This window comes from Argiope bruennichi, chromosome 1, assembly GCF_947563725.1.
Source record: "Argiope bruennichi chromosome 1, qqArgBrue1.1, whole genome shotgun sequence".
In the NCBI taxonomy this organism is placed as follows: Eukaryota; Metazoa; Arthropoda; class Arachnida; order Araneae; family Araneidae; genus Argiope; species Argiope bruennichi.
In genome coordinates, this window is record NC_079151.1 from 83,942,728 (window position 1) to 83,969,019 (window position 26,292).

The 26,292-nt window shown below is 27.0% G+C and overlaps 1 protein-coding gene across 5 annotated transcripts in view; it reads right to left on the bottom strand.

Moving 5' to 3' along the window:
• The window catches only part of LOC129971584 (long-chain-fatty-acid--CoA ligase 1-like), a 48,540-nt gene that overhangs the window by 13,388 nt on the left and 8,860 nt on the right, over positions 1-26,292 (bottom strand). Inside the window, exons 1-10 of one of the 5 annotated variants that reach the window (XM_056085497.1) lie at positions 17,244-17,267; positions 11,926-12,191; positions 10,303-10,420; positions 9,502-9,572; positions 7,085-7,186; positions 6,727-6,826; positions 5,798-5,967; positions 2,542-2,574; positions 2,057-2,108; positions 80-153 (exon numbers count right to left, since the gene is read on the bottom strand). In XM_056085497.1, coding sequence (XP_055941472.1) covers positions 80-153; positions 2,057-2,108; positions 2,542-2,574; positions 5,798-5,967; positions 6,727-6,826; positions 7,085-7,186; positions 9,502-9,572; positions 10,303-10,420; positions 11,926-12,189 — 984 coding nt within the window. In that variant the 5' untranslated portion in view covers positions 12,190-12,191; positions 17,244-17,267. Of the gene's footprint in view, positions 1-79; positions 154-2,056; positions 2,109-2,541; positions 2,575-5,797; positions 5,968-6,726; positions 6,827-7,084; positions 7,187-8,918; positions 9,151-9,501; positions 9,573-10,290; positions 10,421-11,921; positions 12,192-17,243; positions 17,268-26,292 lie in introns of those variants that run through there. The other 4 variants (XM_056085488.1, XM_056085506.1, XM_056085515.1 and 1 more) reach the window with 4 other exon arrangements.

Here is a 26,292-nt window from a genome sequence, read left to right on the forward strand (position 1 = left end):
TTTGTTTAGATCATTTATGTGAAATGTTCAGTCTTTATATTTATTAAAATTAAATTAATAAAACACTTATAATAATTACCCCCAATACGGCATCCAGACTTGCAATGCATGAAAGAAGATTGCGATGAGTAACCATAACACCTTTTGGGGTACCTAAGAAGGAAGGAGTATTCAAAACAGATACTATATATAATTTTATTTCTTAACAAAATTAGAAAGAGTTGTGATAGAGAACAAGTTTGCTTACATTAAGAGTGTTTTAGTAATTTGTGTTTCCATTAATTTATTTACAGTCTGAAAAAATACAAGACATCAAAATAATTTAAAACTTAATAATAAGGGGGCAATATCAAAATAACACCTGGATATCATAGTCTTAAAAAACTACTAGGGATTAGACTTATTTTTAAAATATGCTTATAATCAATAACTGGATTATTTCAAAATCACTGCATAACATAAAACTAAAAAAAATACTTTAAATGAAAATAGTAATAGTTACAGTGATTTGTAACTACTTATTGAGGAAAATTCTTTTCAGCAGGATTACTGTTATATTTATTACAATTAAATTCCTTTTTTCCAAAACCTCTTTTTGTAACTTTTTAACCAAACGAATTTATAAAGTTAGCAGGTTTTTTGAAATAATTACATTTTGAATTGTTCTGTAGAACTTTCTATATAAATAATTATTATTCTCTGTCAAAATATTAAACTACACAATGAAATCAACCAATAAAAAGCAATCTGTCAGCTTTCCAATCTCAAAATTTTTGTAATTAGTTAGAGGAGCACTTATTAATTCAATTTCCAGGTTAAATTTCAGTAATGTTTCAACTATTTCCAGTTCTGAAAAATTCCTTAATTAAGAATATTCTTTAGAAAAATTCAACTACAAAATGTATAATGCTAAAAAACAAACAAAAAAAAACTCTAAGTGAAAGAAAAGTATGTATGAAACCCCTATTTGAATATCCATCAACAAAACATTTTTAACATTCAGTTTGTTATTTAAATAATTTATAATTAAATAATTTATATTTAAATAATTCAATTTTATATTTAAATAAATCATTACTTTTTCCTCCTGATCAATTGCACATCATGAAGGTCTAATTATAGTTTTAACAAACATTTTTAAAAGGTAATATGAAAACTTATAATAATATCTCTTTGATACTTAATACATGAAGTTAATTAAAAAATTTTATATGTTTTGAGGAAAAATTTCTTTTGTGGTAGGAAAAATAAAATTATACTTCAGTAAAATTTCCCTTAATATTACTTTAAATGCAAATATATCTCTAAATAATTACCAGTAGTTTGAAAGTTTTGCTAACAAGATTTAATGTTTTTGCTGGGGGCTGCCATATCGCTACCTGGTTAAATATTATAGTTCATTTGATTATTATAAACATAAAATTAAATGCAAGTCAGTAAAAAAATTCAAAGGTAATTAATAGTTGTAAGTTTTTTGCACATATTCATATGGAAAATTTTTAGAAGAGTGTCTTTGGAAAAAAGTTCTTTTTCATTTATCTTTTTTTTTTTTCTCCCTACACAGACGGATTCCCCCTGAACTAACTCTGTAGAATAGGTCAGAGTTTCAGTGGACACACTCAGAATATGTGAGAGTTTCTTGGATACTGAACTAAATATGCATACAAAAATATAGATGCAATGGTGAGTTCCATGACATAAGACTTGATTAATACCTAACTATAAAAACTTTTTCAAAATTTTGGCAAAAAACAAGTCAATTATTATTGGAAAAAAAAACATTAAAAGGAAACAAATGATTGTTAAGAAATTTTATGCAATAAAAATTCTTTAAATATACATCCGATACACAATGGCATATCAGATGTAAATTTATTTTCAAATCAATTGTTTTAATTCATTTAGTTTGAAACAAGAATAGTATATTAATGAACCTCTCATATGACTGATAAAATATGAAGCCTATTAAATAGAAAATATTTGCTTAATTATTTAATTTATTTCGAGGATAGGTTTCTTTATCATAAAATATAAATACAAACCTATAATGGCTTACCTGTTGTCCCACTGGTGTAACATATACAAAATAGATCATCAGGATCTGGTTTCTATAGAGAAAGGAAAGAGTAATGCGATAAATGCTCAATTAGGTTTCAAAATGGAAATTTATCATATCTGGATAAGATAATATATTATATATATATATATATAATTTAAAAATTAGAATTATAATAAAACCATTTTTAATAATTATATGCAAATCTTTGTAAGTCAGTTTGTAAAAAAGAATTGGTTAACTCAGAAAACAATACAGAAAAATAAATATGAACAGAAAAATTTATATAGGTAAGCTATAGGTAACAATTAATCAAAAATAGTGCTTCTTTTATAATTCTAAAAAATATATAAAAAAAGCCATTTGAGTGAGAAAGAAAAATAATTATTATTTGGCACAGAAGAGGAATATTTAAATATTGAAATACACTTTGATAAATATTTTTATAATAATGGAAAATGCTGTTAATTTCCCATATCACTCACTTTTGGTTTCTGAAGATTTAATTTCCCTCGTATCTGGAAAATAAAAAAATAAAAATAATTTTTTCAAAAATGTAGAAGAATGCTTACATTATATTTTAACTAGTGGTGTACAGAAGATCTAAAATTACTGAAGCAGTGTCAAACTTAGTCAAAATAAAATTATCATCCATACAAATTTTCAAATATATAATAAAACTATGCATTGGAAATTGCATAATATGTAATCAATTGTACAGTTGTTAATTACCAAAAAAACCAACAACAACAAAAAGAACACTTTTGAAACTTTACATCATTTTTGTAATAATCACATTTTTACAAAACTGCTGTTGATGGAAATGGCTCAAAAGGGCAAACATTGAAATAAACAGAGTGGTTAATTGATTTAATTAACATGGTCAAGATAGTAGTTAATTATTGTCTCAAAATTTTTTCATGGTGGAAATCAAGATTTTAAATAATTTAATTCAGCAGGCCTTTTTATGTAAGTGCATCAAATTTTGTTTCAAAATCTGCCATAGTTCTTGGGTTATACTTAATTTTGTGCACTGAAAACTCCATCCAAGAAGAGCCAACCCTAAAGGGACCACATATTAAGTAAATCTCAGCTTGTTAACAGCAAAAAAATGACTTTTTTTTTTTTGCAATTTTATTTGCAGGAATTTCGAAAAAATAAATAGCACGATAAAAAAACAAGTATAATTTTACAAATTATAAATATTTCATTTAAATATTATAACATGTCCATGCAGATTTTTTTAAATGATTCTGCCCTAGAAAATTAACAGACATTTCAATTTTTATGGCGAATAAAATAGGTTGTTTAACCCATTTTTTAAAAAATTGCGAACTGTTGAGATGCAAATATCACAAAGATATTTTAAATCAATGAAATTATTGGTGTTTATTAAAAGGGGAGAATTCTATTTTCAGGTTCAACTATTATTAATTGTACAGGAGATTTATTAAGTTACATAGGGTTATTTTATTACAATAAAAATTTTTGCATACAGGTTAATAATATTTTAATTATTTCAATACTCTAAGCAAATGTTTAATATCTAAAGATTTATCTGCTAATACTAAAATAATAACATTTGAAAATACGAAAATATTGCATAACTAAAAGTTAATTAGAAAGATGAAATTCAGCTTGTCTGGTTAAAGAATATCATAAGGTTAATATTTATGATAATGGAACTATATTTGATATAAACATTTTTTTTACTTGTCCCTATATGAAATATATGAGGCAAAGAACTGCAGGCTTCAAATAAATTGAAGTGAATCTTCACATTTCAGGCCTCTCTGAGCAAAAAAGCATATTTGAATTGCATCCGTTTGTACTATAACTAATTCAAAAATGGAATGTGCGAGAAGAACAAAATTTGTTATATGTTTTTTTTATATCGAAATAATTAATCTGAATAAAGTTTTAAATTAAATCATTTAAAAGAATTGTATTTTACAACTTAAAACTGTGTGAGCATAATAAATAAAAAAAAAGAATAGATAGATGAAATTTTGTATAGGCTTAATCACCAAACTTGAATATCTGTGTCAAATTTTAAAATTCAATTCTGTTATGATATGATACTTAAGTTAGTTATGATACTTAAACTGCTCTTTTCAATTCAATCAATCAAAGAGATGAGACTTAAATGGTAAGCTGACTTGAATACAATAAATGATGAAGCTTAACAGAAGCATATTTTGTAGTTTGTGGAAAAATTGTGGAAATTAATATTGCATTGTTGAAAATTCTTAATGGACTATTTGATACTTTTAAGTCTTTGTTGACATGTTAATATTTATAGATTGACATGTAGTCTGTGAACTGCATGGTGAGAATTGCAAAAACCACTAATTGAAATGCAAGAGGAAAAAAGTTAATACTATAAAAATCAACTGTAGAAAGAGAGTGATCGATATTCTTTCTGTTAAGCATATGGCTGATGCAGCCAAGACAAATACAAATGAATTGAACCAGGCACATTATCATGCTACAATTTTTAGAGCTAGAGGTTTGAAAGTACACACACCATAAATGTATTTGAGAAGAGGAGAATAGTTCATTACTCTTCTGAGGGAATCATTTTACGGATAATATTCTCCACCAAATTAAAGAAGTTTCAGAAAGTGTATTCAACATTAAACCATTGAATATCTAAACAATAAGTACTAATTAATTTCCTTACATTTCTATTTAATTTACTTGCAAATGATGCTGATAAAGCACACAAATTAAACATTTCTACAGTCAAGCTGCAATTAAATTTTATATTGTCTTTGAGAAAAAGGATTCATTTTTTGAAAGAAAGCTAAATTCATGTTAAATTAAAATCATCTGATCTGAAAATAATTTATTATTTAAATAAGTGTGATAGTATAATGGCCATTGAAGTTCATGTTTTATGAAGAGTAGATCTAAAAATATAAATAAATTTAATATACAGTAACTCAAGAAGTGGGTGTTGCAAATCGATTGTGGGAATTTTACAATTATTTTGAATAGTTTGAAAACTATCTGAGACATGCATATATATATATATATATATATATATATATATATATATATATATATATATATATTTTATTACAGCATTTTAGCATTTCAGCTTTGCTCCCATGCAAATTTTTTTTACACTACCACAATTCACCTTTTCCTCACATCTGTGTTTAAAATTTCATAAAATATAATATTCAAGATAGAAGAATATTCAAGAAGCCTTTATTTCAAGATTTTATGAAATACTGTAATTTTCTTTAGATGAGTCAAAAAATTTTTTAATAGTTTCTGAGATATAGCTGAAAGTTCATAAGACTCATGTAACATTAAAAGCATCAATTTTCTAAACTCTATAACTCTATATGATAATAAATAAAGTTGCAGAGATGTTCTTTTTTTGTTGTTGTTGTTGATGATTGTAGAAGGAATTTAATGTAAACATGCAATCCAATGTAAAAAATTTCATTTCTAAAATTTTCTCCATTTTCTGTAAAAATATGCATGCTATGTACCAGCTCTGAAAAGTCACATAATTGATGCAAGAGAGCAGAATAATATTTTATGAACATAAATTAAGTAGAACTAATAGGAGGGTTATAAAAATTGTGCATCTTCTAAAAATTTTTGTGAGTGAACACACAATTAAGACTGTATATAAGAAAAATTACTGAATAAAGCAGCACTTCATTTACTTTGGATGAATGTATAACACTAATTATAACTTGAAAACATAAGGAATGCTATTACCTCAAGATCTTTCAAAGACATGACCTTAAGATCGGAAGAATTAAGTGCAGCAATTTCATCTTCACTGCCATCAAACAAGATTAGTTGCTTAAGATGAGGATAAAGTTCTTTGTTTTTTAAAATACTTGCAGCAAATTCTGGAGTTTCACAAAACATCACTTCCATTTTCACTGCAGGAAGTAAATATACACCTTAACAGGATATAGAAACTGCCACATTCACTTTAAAGGAAATGAGTACAGCACTTTTATTAACAGTGAACCAAATAATAGAAAATGATTATTCCCCCTCTTGAGAATACTTATTTAATATGTTTGACTTTCATTGAAGTTTGATAAAAGGAAAAGTAAAACAAAGTTTCAATATTAAAGCAATGAACTATATAAATTTTTTTAGTAACCAGATATTGTTAAATTATAATATACTTAAGAGCTAAATACAATTTAATTTTTTGTTTAAAATGGCTTTTTGAAATTTATTAATAATGAATTTATATAAAATATGCTAGTATTTTAATAGACTTAGTATCTATTTGTTAAGGGGATATCTGTTTTAAATCGATTCCCAGAAAAAACTGAAGGAAGTCAATAAAACTGAAGAAAAATTTTTGTATGTAGGAGAAAAAAAATCCTCCAGTTATATAAAATTATAAATGAATTCATTATTAATTAATTGTTTTAATATTAAATTTTGGTTCAAAATATTCAAATAATGGACGAATAAATTTAGTATGTATTCAGAATAATTGATCTATTAATAACAAGATTTTAAATATCTTTCGACATTCTTTTCACTTGTAAATGTCTTCCATTTTTTCTAATTACTTTATGATCATTATCATTTCTTATTCTTTAACTCAAGGCCACATTTTTCAAATATTTATCTTTAAAAAAAAAAAAAGAAGAAGAAGAAGAAGAGTTAACGAATACCTTGATCAGCAATATAAGCCATATTTTCAGTGCCAAAGCAGTGATATAAAGGTACCAAAATGAATGAATATCTTGAACAAGCTAACATCACCAAAACAAACTGAAAAAGAAAAATTTACATTAGATGGTTTCAGTTATAAATATTTAAAAAAAAATATTATATGTTGTTTTTTTAATGAAATTAAAAATTTAATAATAACAAGGGGGAAAGAGATTCAAATGTTTCATTCCAAGTATCATTAAATTGTGACACAGCTTTATTTAAGAATTTTTGAAATGTGCTAATACAAATCAGTAATGTAAAATCAAATATTTAGCAAATATATATAAATAAAACAAATTTCTTGCTACATCTTACTTCTGGTCTAGTTTTTGTACATATTCCTATCATGGCTTCATGGGAATGAGGAACACCTAAATCAAGTAAACCAGATCCAATATAATCTTTCCTTTCAGCAACCTAAAATATATTAAATGAAATCAATATATGAAAGCCCCAAATGATAAACAAAAATATACAAATACCATTTTTTTTTCAAGTTCAGTCATAAAAAAAAATGATAAGAATCAAGAACAAAATGAATTTATTACCAAAGGTTATGCACAAACAATATTATAATATATATATATATATATATATATATATATATATATATATATATACATACATACAATCACTGTGAAGATTCAAGCATTTGTCACATAAGATACTTCTTAGGTTTCTGACACCCTCTACAAAGAATGTTATCACCCAAAATATGAAATGGGACATAATGCTCAGAATTAATCTGAAAGTTTTATTTTTTATTTAAGAAAAAAATATGGAATAAGACTTCATTTTCCAGTTGCAATTTTGTTGTCAGCTAGCTTCTTTCTAGGGTTTCCAGCAAACCATGTGATCAATTCACCAAACAAGATCTTCTGTTGTGGAAGACTTGCATCTTTGTCCCTGTTTATTGAAGAGATTGCTTAGAGCTCAATTAAAGAAAATTAACTTCTCCAAATTAAAGAAATGGCTAGGAGGCCAATGCTTTCAGACTAAAAAGAAACTTCAAAGCACTATTAAAGGTCATCTCGCATCATTTGTGGTAGCATTTTTCAAAGAAGTTGGTGGAGCCAAAAACTTGGTCCACTAATATGACAAATACCCAAGTCTTCACAATGATTAGATCAAAATGTAACCATGTTTGTATGGAACTCTTAGTAATAAATACATATTGTCTTTTTTTTATGGACTCATTGGACTGGGAAAAAAAGCACCCATGTTTTTATATATTGATTATCTTTGATATAAGGAAAGAAAAATACAAATATTTTAACCTTTGTTTCAATCTTTTTAATATTGTAATCTTTCTTCTGTCTGATTCAGCAGTTTTGACAGCAAATCATTTTGATATTCTTAATCGAGTTTTAATATTGAAAGTTATCAAAGTCCCAGATAACTAAAGAAATTGAATGAGTGACTTTTAACAAATCCTAAAAGTTTTGCAACCAGTAGAATAATAATTCATCTAATTTATACACAAAGCTCAAAACGTTTATGTAAATCATGTTACATCTGTATACTATTCATAATAAATCAAATTATTGTTTAGTAGAAATTCAACCAATAACTATAAAAAATAAACCTGTTTTAACAAAATGTTAAAAGTATACTAAGCTTATTTATTTCTCACAATTTTATGTTCTTAATAAAATCTGTGTCTATTGGTCATGAAACAAATACATCATTTATTCAATTAGCTGTGTATCTTTTATGAAGTTAAATTAATCATCTTTAGATTTTATGACAAATTTTATTAGTACAATTTCCCAATAATGTTTTTTATACAACAGATTTTTTTCCCCTTCCTCTGTTCAGAATATTAATAAGATTGTGTAGACAGAACAGATTGTGTGTTATAGGAAATGATGTTGTATGGAGATTTTCTTACATAAAGCATATAATATTAAACATAATTAGAGCAAAATATATATAAAAAAATATATATATTCTGTTATTGATTAAAAAATAATTTTTATAATGCATAAATTTTTTATATTTATACTTTAAAAAAATGCCACAGATTTATACATAATGATACTAAAATTATTTTATAAATTTAATAAAGTTAGAATCTTGATCATTAATTACTGTCTTGATAGTCATAAAATGCATTCAAATGCCCTACTAATAGGAATATAATCATTACCTTTGTTCTTATATTTTATTATGCAATAAATCATATAAAATGTCAAATTATATGGAAACAGTAGCCACAGTATTTTTAAAGTTTTTGAACCTGTAACTCAAAAGAAGAGAAAGAATTTTAACCATACAGAAACCTACTATGCCTATACATTATGGAAAGTGATTAATGAGCATGAACTTAAAAAATGCAATTTAATTTTCATTCTGCTAATATCATAAAATAACTTATAAGACAAATGCAACAGTAAAATGAACTATAACCAGCAAAAATCCCTCATTAATACTTGGGGGGGGGGGAATAAAAAAAATACTTGTGGAGGAAGGATAAAATGCTATTCTCTCATCTTTTAAGATGTAAATAGACCAGACTAAAAAATTAGTTATTATTGTGAAGCTAATCAGTTTACGGCAGAAAGCACATTCAAACATATTTTCTTCACTTTTTTCAATGAATCTTCATTTCATGACAAAAAAAATTAATATTTTATGAAAGAAACACCAAATATTAAAGGGGAAAAGAAAGTTAAATATAACTGTAGGCAATTTCATAATAAAAATACCTTAAAGTTTATTTTAATACTTAACTCTGAATATGAAGTCCATTTGTATTCCCCAGTTTGAAGAGGTGATCTTATGCCTAAGCACTCACCAGAAACTAAAATGTATGGATGCATTTGAATAAAAATAAACTTCAATATTTTAGTTTTATTGTAATATGTAAAATAAAATAGGTTTATATTTAAAGTACATTAACATTTTAAGATTAATATTTATTAAAAATTTAACATTCATACTTCATTTAAGAAACTGGAAATCCATAAGTTTTTTTTTTTTTCTTATCAAAAAAAGTATACCATTATTTCTATAAATTATCAATTTGACATCACAAAAAAAGCATTTTCTATAAAATGCAAATAAAAGTTTGATAACCATGCCCATGAATTTGCAATAATTTTTTTTAAACTATATTTTATATAGTATACAACAGATTACTTAAATATAGCCGTGATATGCACTTTTTTTAACTATAAAAAAGAAAAAGACAACATTGGATACAATATTCTACATACAATTTGGATACAATAATCTACATAGTGCTGTAAATGACCTTTAAGCATGAGCTACTCTAAAGTTTCAAACATTAATTTTTTCAAAAGTTTTCTTTCTTTTTTTAAGTAGATTTAATAAATGAGAGAAATTCATTTCAGCATCACTTAATAAATGATCAACACACAATTATGAAGTAGCATTGATATCAAAACAAATCTAATATTTTAATTGTTTATGAAATATAAAGAATTTTATAATTTAAAAAACAAATTTCATACATCTTATCAGAATTCCACACTTTATATTATAATTCATATACTTACAATATCACTTACAAGATTTTGGTAATCCTGTTACAACTGTATCACAAATAGTTCGTGTCTTCTCATCTGGAAATTCTAGAAATTTCTCAGGATTGTCTGTAACACCAGAAGCTCTAATTCTTTCAGGACCCTAAAAGCATGGGATAACAACTTTTTTAAATAACTTTTTAGTTGAATACAAAACTCAAGAAATGTGTAAAAACTGAATGCATCAGCTACATGACATAAGATTGGAGCAAAGGAAAGCATTTTGCCCTTGATAATCTGAAACAAATATTTTCACTTTACTAAGATTAGATTCTTCCTAGTCAACATTTTAATTACATTATTTGATCTCATATTTCCTAATGATAATAGCATATATTTTTTTACAACCCAAATTATAAATTGATTACATTTATTACCAAGGATTTTGCAATTTATGTAATAGGGATTGAAGTTTCAAATAAACTTGAAGTGATAAATAAATGTAGATTTTTAATATAAGTTGCTATAGACTACAAATTCATGTTACAGTAAGGATGATAAAACTAAGTATAAAATCAATATGATATGGCTGAAACTATAATTTTTCCAATTTAAATTATAAACAAATAATTTGAAATACAAATAGCAAAATCTAGAAATGTCATTAATTCCCCATAAGGATGAAATTCAGTTTGATAAATTTCAGATCTACATTCTATGCTCTAAATTTATTAGAAAAAAAAAATATTACAGAAATAAAAGGGGGAAAAAAGATAATTTTTCTTTAACAAATTACATCATATAATCAAGCTAATATTAGTACCAAAGAAGAACTAATATACAATAAATAAAAACAAATCAACCACATTTGTCAACTTAACTTATTAGACAGAAATGTTAAAGCAGATAACCATAGAGAAATTTTAAATCAAAAACAAGTTTTTGCATTAAATTTGTAACTACAAAATGAGAAAAATTAGGTCAAAAATTAAAATTGTTTGTTCTTTTAAATAATTATTCAATAACAATTCTATAAAATGTTTAATCAATTAAAAGCAGAATAAAGATTTTTCTGAAAACTAGTTAAATAAACTATAGGATGATTTAACTTGCTTTTGAGGATATCAGAAATAAAAACGTCTTCATAATAAAAATGATGAAAATAAATTTCTATTGCCTAAAAAAAATTACACTTTTTCTAATTATAGTCACATAAATAATGTAGTTAACAAAAATTGGCTTCTATTAAAACTCATTGAAAAATATCAAATCACACCATTTAGATATTGCATTTAAATCAGGCAAAAAAATTTATTGAAACTTTCATTTAATATAAGATATTTATTATTTTAATGCAACATTTGTTTGTGTATGCCAAATGAGAAGTATGCCACTTTAAATTGCTTTCATTTTAGATAAATTGTCACATTGTTAATTAACAATACATTGTTATCTTGGAACAAATTTCCAAGTAGTGCATACACTTCCATAACATTTCTTCAATATCTTTTGAGCCTTCAAAATACTGAAAAACAGTGGAGATATATTATACATTAATGAGCTATCTAGGATAGAAGATAAAGCTTATTATTAAAAAGATATTTAGTAAAACAATAAAAGAAAAAATATTACACAATCTCAAATCACTGTACATATGCACTTACTTACAGGTAACACCACGGATTGTGAGCTCATGAGAGATGGTGGAGGATAAATTTTAATTTTTTTCCTTCCACTATGCAAGCATTCAACTTTTTTAAGAATGATTTGCTTTCTAGGAGGAACACCAGCCATTTCAGGTAGTTTCTCACAGCTTTCAAGTGATGCTATACAAGTACTTGGATTACCTTTAAAAAGACGTTTCATGTGCATCAAATGCACTTCTTGCAAGCATCTTTGAAGCAGAGAACACGGTACAGTTTTGCAAAACATTTCTAAAAAAGAAAAAGAACTAATCACCATATTATATTTTTAAAAAAAATCATCTAATTCTCAAAGTTTTCTAGACAAGTTATTAACTCATTTTCAAAATAATTTCCAAATTTTTCATAAAAATGATATATTGAATAATAAAATTGGATTATTTCTTATATTACCTATTGGATATCTTAGAGTGACAACTCATTAAATATTATTTTTAGATAAATATAGATTTAATCATCATCATTTGCACAAGAATCAAATATATGAATGGAAGTATATATTTGATTCACAAAAGTAGCTGCATATTTGAAATTTCAAGATATGAAATATTCACAATGCTTGACAATGGAATAATTTATATGGTCATATATCCAGATATCATTAAACCAATAAATACTTGCCTATATTGGATATTCAAAAGGACTCTGATGGCTTCAGATATTAATTAAAATATTAATCAAATTTTGTACACCAATTATATTTTAATTATGTTTCTTTTTACAATTGAATCTATGCTTAATTTTTAATTCATAAGCAAATATCTCCATTTATAAAACAATTTTATCTATAAAAATCAAAACTTATAGGCAAAAATTTTAAGATGATAGGATTTTACTATTAGTGATAAAATTTTGAAGCTATTCAGAATATCATACAGTTTTCCTATTGATATAGAGCTATACAAAATAAAGAAATAAAAAAAAGAAGCCCTACACTGTTTAGTTTTATTAGTTATCCATCATATCTGTAATACAAGTACAGCTAAACATTCCATATTTGTCTGAAACTGGATTTCATGTTTGGTATTTCACAGTATTATTAAAAATAATAAAAAAAGATAATAAATTTTACCAAACAATTTAAAATTATAATTTTATATGCCTTTAATATTATATATTTAAATATATCATTCAAGTATATATAAATATTTTATTTAATATTGTGTTATTTTTATTCTCATCACATGATTTTACTAATGTGGTACATTAAAAAGTTGTAAAAGAGGTAAATCAAAAAATCCACACTCAATACGGAACTATATGATTGAGATTTGCATCATTTTAAATTCTTGTCTGAATAAAAATCAAAATAAATAATAATGAATTAAATAATTTAGTACAATAAAATAATTAGTGTTAGTTAAAAATTTATATCCATAATTACTTATAAATTATTTTTCCATGACATGATTCATTTATATCAATTCAATAACTGTGATTGAAAAATAAAGAATTGGAAGTAAAATTAAATTTTCCAGCTAAAACCGGGAATAAATTTATTTTGTCAACAATATGTATTGTACTTGTTTTTCTATTAGAAAAGATGTCACATCTTAACTATTTCAGATTTAGTTTAACTCAATTCTTTTCTTGATTATCTTGATATAAGAAGCATTTTAAGACGTAAATTTTTTGAAAGCAGTTTCATTACTTTATCATTTTCGAAAATAAGTCCAAAGATATAAGATTGTTATGCAACTTTCATTCTTTAAAAAAATCAGTTTAAATTTTATAAGGAATTCGAAAATCATTGTTCGGCTGCTATTGCATAGAATTAACATTATGCGACAAACAATTGAAGAAAAAATCTCTTGTACATTAAAGTGTGTTTTAAATTGAAATTAATAGAAAAAAATTCCTATGAAAGTCGAAAATTTTAAAATAATAAAACAAAAAAAATGCATCTCTTTGACAGATTAGTTTTAGTTATGTTTTAGTTTCGATATGTTTTAGTCTAGTTGTGTTTAATCCATCTTGAAAATTCCGCCGACCCAAAAAATTCATATAATTTCAGTTCACTTGAACTCATTTTGCTTGAACTTTTATTTAAACGGGAAGCTCACGTGATACATGTTAACATGTCACGCCAATATGATCGCCCACTATCGTGAGCTATATGGATCAGTTTCAATGGACAATTTCACTGTACGGTTCGGCTTAAAATCTGTCGAACAGCTAGAAACCACTATTGCCTGCAACTGAATTACAAAATCAAAATGGATTAAGAAATTTGATTTGTCTGCTAAAAACAAAATCAAGATTCTAATAAGTACGAAAGTTTAAGAAAAGCGAGTAATCGTAAGCTGCACACAGATGAAAATTTCATAGTTTATAACTGAAAAATTTCGAAAAATCTCGAGGTCCTTTGTGATCAAGACGAGTAGCAAAGCAGATAAGGACAAACATATAGAAGAAAACATTTCTCCAAATGCTGAAAGAATAGGGGGAATCAACATGTAAATCATATAATTTTGAACAAAATAATAACTTTTAAAAATGCAGTGAATGATAATATGAAATGGAAATAAAAATATATTACTAATTTACTATTTTTATTACTATTTATACTATTTTGACCTAACTGCCTTCACATTGAAGCATTTGTTCCTAGAGATGCATAATCCACGATTTTTTGAATAACAAATAATATTGCTATTGTTATTTTTAAATATGCGTTCCAAATATCTGTTATTTCAATCATATTATTAATTAAAAATTATTAATAATATTAAATATAAAATTTATTAATTGTAATTAATACTTAATTTACCAATTTAATTAACGTGTAATTGAATTAATTTATCTGTTTCAGCTTACTTCTTAAATTTTATTTTTTTTCTCAAAACTATTTATTTAATTTATTTATTAGAGTGAACCATTTTCTGGAAAAGATGAGGTAAAAATATATGTCATTTCTTTAAAATGTTTACTTTAGTCCTATATTCTACCAATAGATGGCGCAGCAGTACACAGAGTACATGTAATCAAAGTCAATCATGTCACGAGCAATTAAAAATGATCTGTATGAAATAGCGCATCATCAAATACGAATATCGGTCACTCCCGTAAAGTGGAGCGGTGACTTCGCACTTCCCAGTGAAGCCTCGCACTTTCCGATGAAATCACCGCTCCGATAAATTTCAGCGATATGCAATTCAATGATACGATACGATAATTCCAATTACCTGTCCGTTCACTTTTCAATCCAATCACAGATTTCTTTCGGGAGCTTCCATTGGACAGATCGTATCGATTCTTACTTTCCAATAAAGTCACTTTCCCGGCAAATTTCAGTGATATCGTATCGATTGTTACTTTCTATCGTGATCCAAAACTTGTAATAGAAATATCATCAGTAAGATCGTATTAGGATTTGAATCACACCCCTCTTTGAAAAGTATTGATCACTTGTATTTGTGACTTTTTGATATTGGTTACGTAATAACCGCTCTGAAAATATTCGTCATCCCTATTTGTTCCAATGCTGGATCAAGTTGAAAATCCAGGTCTCATATAGAATCGCTGTCACGCAGCCCGTTTCAGGTCGTAGTCAAACTTCTGACCACCGCAAAATCTCTTCATGGGTGCAAACAAATGAAGATTTCAAGGTTCCGAATCCGGCCTGTTATCCAGCAAATTCCAAGCACAGCCGCCCCCCCTCCGAGTAAGGCAACATTAAATTTATTACTTTGCAACCTTGGGTTCAAAAACTTTTTCTTCCCTTCCTTTTTCTTTTCTTTTTCTTCTTAAGGAAGAAAGAAAAGAAATGGTTGAAAAGAGCCAAATGGGTGAAACATAGGAAGAAATAAGCACTAAAAAAAGACGCTGAGAGAAGAGAATCAATTTAATAAATAATTTCAAATACAGCGACATTCAAAAGGCTCTAAAATATAAAAATATGGAAAAAATAGCCCGATCCATTAGATCAACAATATACTTTTAGATAAAAATAATTGTTTTCTGCCTTATATTTATCATACGAAAAATAGATTTTTAGTACAATCATTTGCATCAATCGTCGATATCTTATTTTCGCAGTGCGATTTTTCGGTTTTTGATCTAAATCATCTTTCGAGGGTTTTATTTATTTATTAAATCTAAAGATATAATCGCGTTCAAGTTGAATATTTCCGTTTTCCAAAAATGCAAAATCATTGAAATTAATAATAACGTTACTTATATCTAAATCACCGATAGATTTCAAATATAATAAATTATAAATGGCAATTGAATATAGTAAAAATTCTTTAATAATTTCTTACTTATTTTCTTTCAAATAAAATTTGGCGGATATCCATGGCAATTGTAACGCAAATGTAGAGAAATCATTTTCTATTTTAAATTGTACTTTAGTGATATGGGATGTGCTAGGATAGAACATGGGACCTTGTGGTTCCCAATAACAGTAACTAAACCATTTTACCAAAACAGCTGTTCGGGTAGAAGAGTTGTTACTGGCTTATATACTATTCACCACAGTGCCAGTAGAGTAAATACCAAATAGAATGAATAAATCACATTTAAACGAGCGGTCATTCTCGAAGTAGTGAAAAAGACGTCGTAAAAGAATTGGATTATGAAAAGAAACTGTAAATAAGTTATCTTTGTTAAAAACAAGAAAACTGACATTTTAGTATTTTGATGCCTTTCAATCTCTCTTTCTGCATTTATAAATTTTTTACTGCCATTTTTTTTCTCGTTTATTAATTGTCATTTCAAAAGCATTGCTTTAATGCTACTTAATATGTACCTCTGTGCTCCCTTTAAAATTTAATTCAACTTTTGGTATAATTTAACATTATAGTTATATAATTGCCATTCAAAAATATCTATGAATTTTTTTTTAAATCAGAAAATAATGTTTTTTAAGAAACAATTGCCCTGTGAGTAACATTACCCCTTTAAAATTTTACTTATAGAAATGATTTAAAATAATAGAGCACTTTTAAAACAGGATTTTTTTTTTCGGACGATGGAAAAGAACTTATAGGGCGCTTTCAGACGAGTCCTTTCTCAAATAATAATGTACTATGAAATTTTTGTTAAACATTGACTACTTTATTATCAATGAGTAAAAGAGAGTTTGTAATGTTGAGTCAATTAAAAAAATGTCATAGCGTATATATTTTACCGATAATAAATATTATTCTCTGCACAAATGAAGGGAAATAAACGTTATTATATGTGTTAATTAACAATATAAAAATTACCTATAAAATTAAATAACCATTATTAGAAAATAAGCATAAATGTAAAGTTTATAGAGAATATATATTCACTCACTGTCACCTTATTTTCTTATTATCAATAGTTTACATATGAAGGGCCTTAAAATAATTCAGCTTCCGTGGCCTCATATTGTCAAGATCCGCCAGTGTTGTTTGGGCAAAACTGCAGCGACTCGTTTGGGAAGTTTTGGATCACTCTTCATACAATTTGGATTTAAAATTCTCAGGGTTTTAACTATTTGGACCTAAGGAGAGATTATTCAATGTTTAAATACTTCATTCTGGCGATGACTTGAAAGAGCCAGATCGTGAGCTTACGGTTTTATTCTCATTTGACAGCGTTCTATAAAATGTGGATTTTTCAAACTAATGTTGCAATGAGACAAATAAATCAACATGAATTGCAGTTATTTCGAAAACTAGTAAATTGGCAATACCTTCATTTCCGTCTCAGTTCCGTTTCTATTGTCGTTCATTGCAATTTTAGTTTTATGTTCTAAACTAGGTGAATTACTTATTGCTACCCCTTCCTAATTGAAATCAGACGTGCAGAAGCAGAATTACTTAACTAATTTCAAAAACAATAAGAGTAGGAGAAATATATTAATGAATTGTTAAAGGATGTTCTCGATAAACAACAGTTAACATATGTTTTAATGGGTTTTTTTTTTGAGAAAAAAAATAAATAAATAGCCAAAAGATAAGTGTTTCCCCCTTTCACCGGAATTTGATAAAAAATATAGCTGACTTTATTCAATTCGGTTATTGTTTTCAAACAATTAAAGTTATCTTAATTCTTAAATCTGGAAATGATCATATAAAGTGCTAACTAGTGTAATTAGAGCCCCAGATCTATATTAAATTGCGAACGCTGTTCACTGGTTGACTGTTAGTGATTATTTGTAAAAACTCAATAATAATAGAATAGGTAACTCAATAATAGAAGTATAACAGAGACAAAGCTGCTGCTTCCTTATTTAATTTTACTTAAATTATTTATTAAACTACTTTTTAAGAGTAATTTAATCATAAAAATAAGTTATATTAATAAATAGTAAATTTGCATACCATTGTGTCAGTTCATAAAATTAAAATTCTTATATTCAGTCTAGATACTATTGCTTCCTATATTTAAGTAGTTATTAAATTAGAAGTACTTTTTGAAGATAAGGATGCGTATATGTAAAGAACGTGTAGTCATGATTATTTTTGCTGCCCCATGTAAATTGACGCACTCTGTTCTAAAATATTGAATGAACACATATTTAAATATGCGTGCTATCTTTTCTTGCCTCTGTGAATACGGATTTTTTTTGAAGAAAAATAACGGAAAGCTAAACATATATTAAGTTGAGATATTTCAATATCTGGGCTATATTACAGTTGCGGTGAAAATTTCTAAAACAACAAAAAGATCTTTTTTCCTTTTTTGACATTGTAAAATTTCATTAAAAAGATATGATAAACAAGTAACAATTGTACGAAAATTTGGGGAAAGAATTAGGAAAGAAAATAAGCATTTGAAATAACTGTAATGAACGTTGTCATTTTTGAACGAACCTTCCACATCATTCTTTCATGTCCTTATATGACATTTTATATCCTATCTCAAGTACCTGTTTAAAGAAAATGAATTATAAAAAACTTGGTTGTACAATATAAACTTTGATATTTTTATAAAACTAGAACCAGGATCCTCAAAAATAGAACTAGGTCTTGGGACAGTTCCCAATCAGTCTCCAATAACCCTTCCCTCTTCTGAAATTTTATTACTAGAACTTTCCTCCCTTTCGGGGCGCTTAAAATTGAAGTAGTTTAGTGAGCAAAACGATAATTGGGTATATTTGACCATCAGTGTAACTTAAAATTTGCTTTTTTTAAAAGCAATTTACAATAATTTATTATTAATAAAAGATTAGACATTTGTGTCTTTATATAAGCAAGCTTTAACGAAGAAATCATAAATGAACGATTAATATTTTTTCCTTAATTAGAAATTAAACTTCAAAACAAATTTTTCGATTACTTTTCCTATGTTCCTTAATTTTTTTTTAAATACGGATATACTTATCTACTGCCGAATACTGAAAAATCACGAATTTATTAGATTAAAATGCACTCCCATGTAAGGGCGATACTTCCCTACAAATGTTAATACACAACAAATATAATAATATTTTAAAATTAAATTTAATTGAACAGTAATTATATTAAAGTGATATTTGGAAACGTTTACTAAGTGATGAACTATATATCTTATCTCATCAAACGAAAGTACTATTTGAAATTTTATTAGCAAAACAAATATACAAGATTGTGATTTTAGATTAGCTGTACTAGTAAATAAAGCTAGTAATAAAGCAATCTACTTTTTAATGCCGAGAAGATGTGTTAAGGTTTTGTTTTGCGATATGTCTCGAAAATGGAAGTTGAAAAGGAGAGAGAAGGAACGGAGACCGTTGATGATGCATTTAGGACAATTATATAAAGCATATACTGTGGAAATCGAATCAGCAATTGGGCCTGGAGGACTCGTTCTCTTGTTTATTATTATAAATATATATTTATATATATGTTATTATATAATTATTATAAATATATATGTTATTATTTTAAATATATATGAGAAATTAAACATATGTGGCAGAGAAATCATCTTATTAGCACAAAGTGCTTAAAAACTTATTACAATATTTTCGCAATGTTGACCGGTATTCTAAATATCGAGTAATATCGTAGTGGTATCATACAATATCTTGTGCTAATAAAGCGTCTTTATTACTATTATTTATTGGCAACAATCAAATTTAACATTTCAAACATGTTCAAATATATACAAGCATTTCAAACTGCTTCAACGAACATTTTTACATCTGAACTTAAATTCAATGATTCATTAATTAATGGAGCTTCAAATTATTATTGAAAACTCTCTAAGGAGAACTTGCCGTGCCATCAACAATTATGTTTGCAGGAAAGAAAATATAAAAGAAATCAAGAAATTAGCACGAAACAAAACATTTAATCGAGAGTAAAAATAGGCTTAGCTGTCCCTTGTTAAATAATTATTAAAACTTGCATATGGAAGTTGATGTTCATGTCTTCTAAAAAAAACTATCTTACAAAAATAACCGTTGCATTATCTCAAGACTCAAAAAATTATCATCTTAATGATACCAATTTCATTACCGTATAATTTTTTGCTTTAATTTTAATAATATTTTTAATACAATTTGATACACTATTCGCAACACTGTTTTTAAATGCTATGAGAGAATTCAAACTCATCCATCAAAGTATTAAGTCACGTATTTTTACCAGTCATTAACTCCGTAGTAGGATTTTTACTTCTACTTTTATTTCCTAATATCTTTTTTAATTTGCAGCAAATTGATTCACTCAAATTAATGCTTTTCAGTCGTGTCAAAAAAAAGTGAAATGTTTTCCTTAAATACGTTCTGTATTATTTATTTAACAGACTGTAAAGTCAATAATCTGAGCGAACAAGCCGGTCACCAAGGATGGCTAGTACAGATAATTATATTTCATTTTAAAAAATTTATATTCAGATATCATGCTAATGAAGGATTTTTCTGCAACACATTTTTTAAAAAAATAAATTCTTCTTTTACTGTCTTTGGAAAAGGAGATGACGTATTCACGATAGTATCATCTTCTCTTTGCTTACTATGGAGCGAAACGAATATGCTTTGCTACAGCTGATATGCATCGACAGACTACTATAATAATTACTTTATAAATTATTATAGACCACTATAACACTATTACTATACAATATACTATAGAAAATAAAGTAAAATTAATAATTGGTACTACTTTCTCGATAGTGTCTATCCTCAAACTACTGAGCCATAGACACGTATGCGCTTTGCTATTGCGCATGTACTGTGGTCAATATTAGTACTTTTTGAAAACTTCCTTTCAGACAGGAGATTCTTATTTTTCTCCTGCGTTTTTATTATGAACTGAAAGCTCTAAAATTAACGCAAGTAGATAGTTGATTATTGAAATACCAAGTGAAAAATTAAAGAAATTAGTGCTTATATTCAGAAAATAGAGGTAATGCAGTTTCGCAAAACTTATGTAGGAATGAATGATAATGCCTTATAAGGCATTACTAAACCAATTATACCAAAACTTATGTACTTTTAATGATAATGCATTAAATTGAAAGGTTGTTACGCATAAAATAGCTTGCATTTGATGCAGAATAGAATCACAGTTTGGAAATACGTCTTTCTCAAGATAAAAGCTTTAATGGAAATGTTAATGGAAAAAAATATATTGAGTTAAATTGTTATATTTTTATGTTTTAATATATTTCCAACAGAGTTAGCCAAGAGAATATTTTAAGAATCCACACCTCCCCATGTTTCAAAATTTTTTTTGATGTGCTGAATCTAACTCAATGAATCAAGATATTTAATTAATTTACTTAGAAATAAGAAGACATTCAAATAAAATATATTATAAAATAGCACAATTTTTCCTACAAGAGAATCGCACGTCCATTAATAATTTCTCATTGTAATTCCAATTTCAAACATTAAAATTCAATTTATGTTATGATATGAATAAGTCATATGCATATCCCATTTTTTAACAAACAAACAAACAAACAAACAAACAAACAAACAAATCACATTTTTTAACAGTTTATTGTACTGCAATTTTTTGCCTCCGGTACGGAAACGGAACAAGTTCATAAACATCCGGCGATGAGAATTTAAGTTCATGCTTTTCCGTCCTCTACTCCAAAAACGTTATTTTTAAGTCTATTGCTTCATTTTCAGAACAACACCCAGAATCAAGATTACTTATTTCCTCAAGTTAATATCGTCATTTCCGATATATTTCACCATTGATGCCGGGAAAATGCTTTTATTAACAAACATCTTTTTAGGGCTTTAATATCAGAAGTAATAATTTATTATAAAAATAATTATTATTTTTAAATATCCATTTAAATTTGAGATAGCAAGTTAAAAAATTTTCAATCCTAAAAAGTTGCAGTTGAAGCTGCAAAGTTTTGTCTGTTTTCAGATACAGTAATCCTCCACATTTTTTCGCATGAACCATTCAGCTTTCGTCTAACCAAACTAAGGGTGAGAAGGGAAATGGAAAAGCAGGTGTTTATTTTTTACTGTGAAATATTACGCAAATTTCTAATTAAAACGAAATCGTATGATTCCAAAAGAGTAAATGGAGTGGAAAGAAATACATGCTTAATAAATACTCTGGAAAAGTGCTTTTCTTATTCAAAATGTGTCATTCCACTAGGGAATACTATAATTCCTATAGAGAATGTTTATTTGAGGACTCACAAATATCCATGAGTTCTTGACCATTTTTTATGACATTAGTTCAGTGGATGCTATATTTACAGCAACTACTGTAAGAAATATTCATTTGGTACATTTTACATTTATGGCGGATTGAAGTGAGCGAGGATAGAATCTGGGACCTTGTGGTTCGCAGCCGAGTAACATGACCACAATACAAAAGCAATTGCCCGAGTTGCGTAGTTGTTAACTGGCTTATAAGCTTTCACTACAGACTCTCCCTCCAGTGAGTCGGAGGTGAGACGAACGATATGGCTGTTGAGTGGTGATGTATTAGCTGTTGATTCTAATGTGCCTGTACCCGTTTGAGTAGCGCCAAGTGAGTCTGACGGCTTTGTGTTGCTGCGTCAAGTGAATCTGACGACTTTTGGGTTGCTGCGGGTAGATGGGGCCACAACAACTGTATGAAGGTTGAAGGTTCATTGTCCGAGGTCACCAATATGGCGGATTGGTATGAGCGAGGATAGAATCTAGGACCTTGTGCTTCGCAGCCCTGTAACATGACCACAATACAAAAGCAATTGCCCTTGTAGCGTAGCTGTTAACTGGCTTATAAGCTTTCACCACACATTCTTAAAGAATTTTTTTTCAATTTGAACAACCCTTTACAGTTAATCGTGTAAATTAATTATTTCTATCGTCATACTTTTGTTGTTCTATTGTTCACCTTTTTTTTTCAATGTTCTTTACTTATATGCATAAAGAAATTCAATTCTCAGTATTTTCAGTTATACAGTATTAAACTACGCTCTTGCAAATATTTTATAATTTATGCATAAATATTTATTCAAAAAATTATTTGCCCTAAATGTACTAAGACAACAGATTTTTTTTTCCATCTTCATTCTTAAAGCATGAAAGTATTAACCTAGATCAATATTTTTCCAATTCTTCTTATTGAATTAACCAAGCTATATAAACCAAAGACAAAAACCAAAAAGATGCGCAGATACATTTTCAATATTTTAAGAATCAACTAGACATTGCGAAATGTTCATCGATAGTTAACTTTGCTTATCAGTGTCATTATTAGGAGAGAATCTAAATCTTCCAGAAAATAAACATTATTTCATATTTCAGTAAATGAAATATTCTGACGAAATGTTATTTTCAGGTTGAAATCAAAAATCAAGATGAGGCCACCTAGTGTATGTTTAAACAAAATTATGCGACAACTGAACCCATTTCATTAAAGTCAATTTCAATATACCGGAGTCAAACGTCATTATTTGCTTTTAGTTAATAATATAGGCAAAAATCTAATTTTCGTGCTGATATGCTGAGTTGAAAAGCTTTAAAAAGTTTATGGCTTTATATAACATCTCTTTTTAATAATAAAAAGTTGTATAGGTTATCTTTTTTAAAATCATTCATGGTAGTTATGTCATAGGAGAAATCTAAAAGCTGATTTTTTTTTAATAAAATATTATTTAGCATAATAACCGAAACTAAAAAAAAAAAAAAAAGATTTTTTCTAATTTTAGATTGATAAATTTCAGGAAAGTGGGAATGAAACTCATGAAAAAGAAAATCCAAATGACTTTGTCAACTTCAATCAGTAGTTATATCAATGACAAATTATTTTTCTTGAGAATATCTTCTAATATGGGCAGAAAAAAACTTTCTTGCATTGTAAGTCCTTAATTACGTATTGAAAAGATTATTGTACTTCGGGTCATTTTTTACTTCCCAGAACGCGAAGTATAGAGTATTGGAATTACGCGAAGTATTGGAATTGTGCACGATTAAATAGAGCTGTTCTTTTTCAGAATATTTTCTCTTAAAGTCATACAGATTTGTTGTTTCCGAATTTCTCTTCCTTAAAGCTTTTGAAATCCAGCTAATTTTAGATTTAATTCAGAATTATTTTGAATATGGTGCTAAATATTTTACACAGTTCTCTATTTGAAATTTTTTTCATCCACGTTCCTACTTAATTTCAGTTACTTTATAATAGTTTCAATGTGTATATTTTCACACATTTCCCTATCATGCTCCGTGGCAAGATATTATAACCTGAAAAAGAGATGACGGTTGACAGCTCTAACATGTAGTAATATTTACAGGTTATGATCAAATTTAGAAAAAACAAGTCTATTTCTACTTATCAAATTATACCGCGCAAATTGACACATTGGAACTTTTACATAATTCTTGTAGTTTGTAAATAAAGAAATATGATTCTCTAAAAAGTTACCTTTTCGCATAGAAAAAACAACAATAATATCACAGTTGTACTACTAAACAAAAATAACCGTTTCTGTTAAGAACTATAGGGAGTATTGCTTGAAATAGTTGGACTATTCTCTACAAAAAGGCAACGCATACTACGATAGGGGAGTAGTGATTCAAGGGATATTATATACGAAATGCAACGATCTCCTATAAAGTTTTTTTTAACTGTTGAATTTATTTTTTAATGTGCAGTAAATATAATTATACTGGCGTTCTATAAACTAGAATTCGGAAAATATTAATTATTTGTATTTATTTATTAGTTTTTTTTTCTAAAAAATAACGAATAAATATATTAAATTTGATAACCAGAGCTCATCAGTAAATCAATGATCGAATTCAAATTTAGAATTTATCAGAGATATTTGGTTCTCTGAAAATAATTGAAGAGTTAAAACTTCTCGCCTTGAAGTCATTACGTTTAGTTTAATTATATAAACGTCCCGTTGTAAAGTAACACTAGGGCTATTTTAGGACGGACCACGTAATTTTGAACCACGGTCGGATGACGATGACGACACCTGAGCTGGCACCCCCTCTCCACACCAGCGGGAGTTGAAATCACTACATTTCAGTGTGTAAGGAAAAAACATAATGACGTTACAATTCAGTTAAATTCTTGGAAAAATCTTTTTTCCCTTATAATATTACACTTAGGATATAAGCTATATAATATTAGTTAAAGCTATATTTTCTTTTAAAGGAACAACAAAAGCGAAAAATATGGATGTAAAACACGATAGAGTTCTTAGAGAGCAGGGATAGAGTTCTTTAACGATTTTTATTCTACATAATTTCAGGGAATAGTCCAATTTTTATCTTTTATCAAGATTTCTGTGTTTAACCCTTTAAAGGGCCATTTTTTTCTACTCATATTATGTTAAAATATTTTTAGGCTTGAAATTAGAATAAGAAAAGGGATTCATTTAGCTTATTAGATAAATTTAATTTGATTAATTAATTTAGTTAATTAATAATTAAGCAACAAATCAAGACACATCATTTTGTCTGAGATAAAGAACTGAAGCATCTAAGTTTCTGACTTACTAAGAAAATTTGTCAGAACTTATGCCAACCTACATAATTTCATACAAAGATTGATAAATTTGGTGGGAAGCATACTTCCCACGGCCCTAGAAAGGGATAAGACGAAAATAAGTAGAGCAAACCGAATAGAAAGGTAAAAAACAGGAAAGAGACTGCACGAGAAAACATTTGAAATTTATATAATTTTAGAAAGGAATTTGCAGACTTTTTGTTTTGAGAGAGAAATTGAAATTTGCACAACTCGGAAGTTACAATGAAGCAAGGATTTAAATGATTAGGAAATTATTTTTAGAGCGTAAATGAATTACAAATCATTACATGCATATCTAAATAATAAATGTAAAAACAAAATATTAAAAAGGGATTAAATTTTACAAAAAATTTTCTACTAAAAATAATGCACTGTTTCACTAATAGTACATGTACATAGGTTGGAAACCACTGCACTTTATTCTTTTA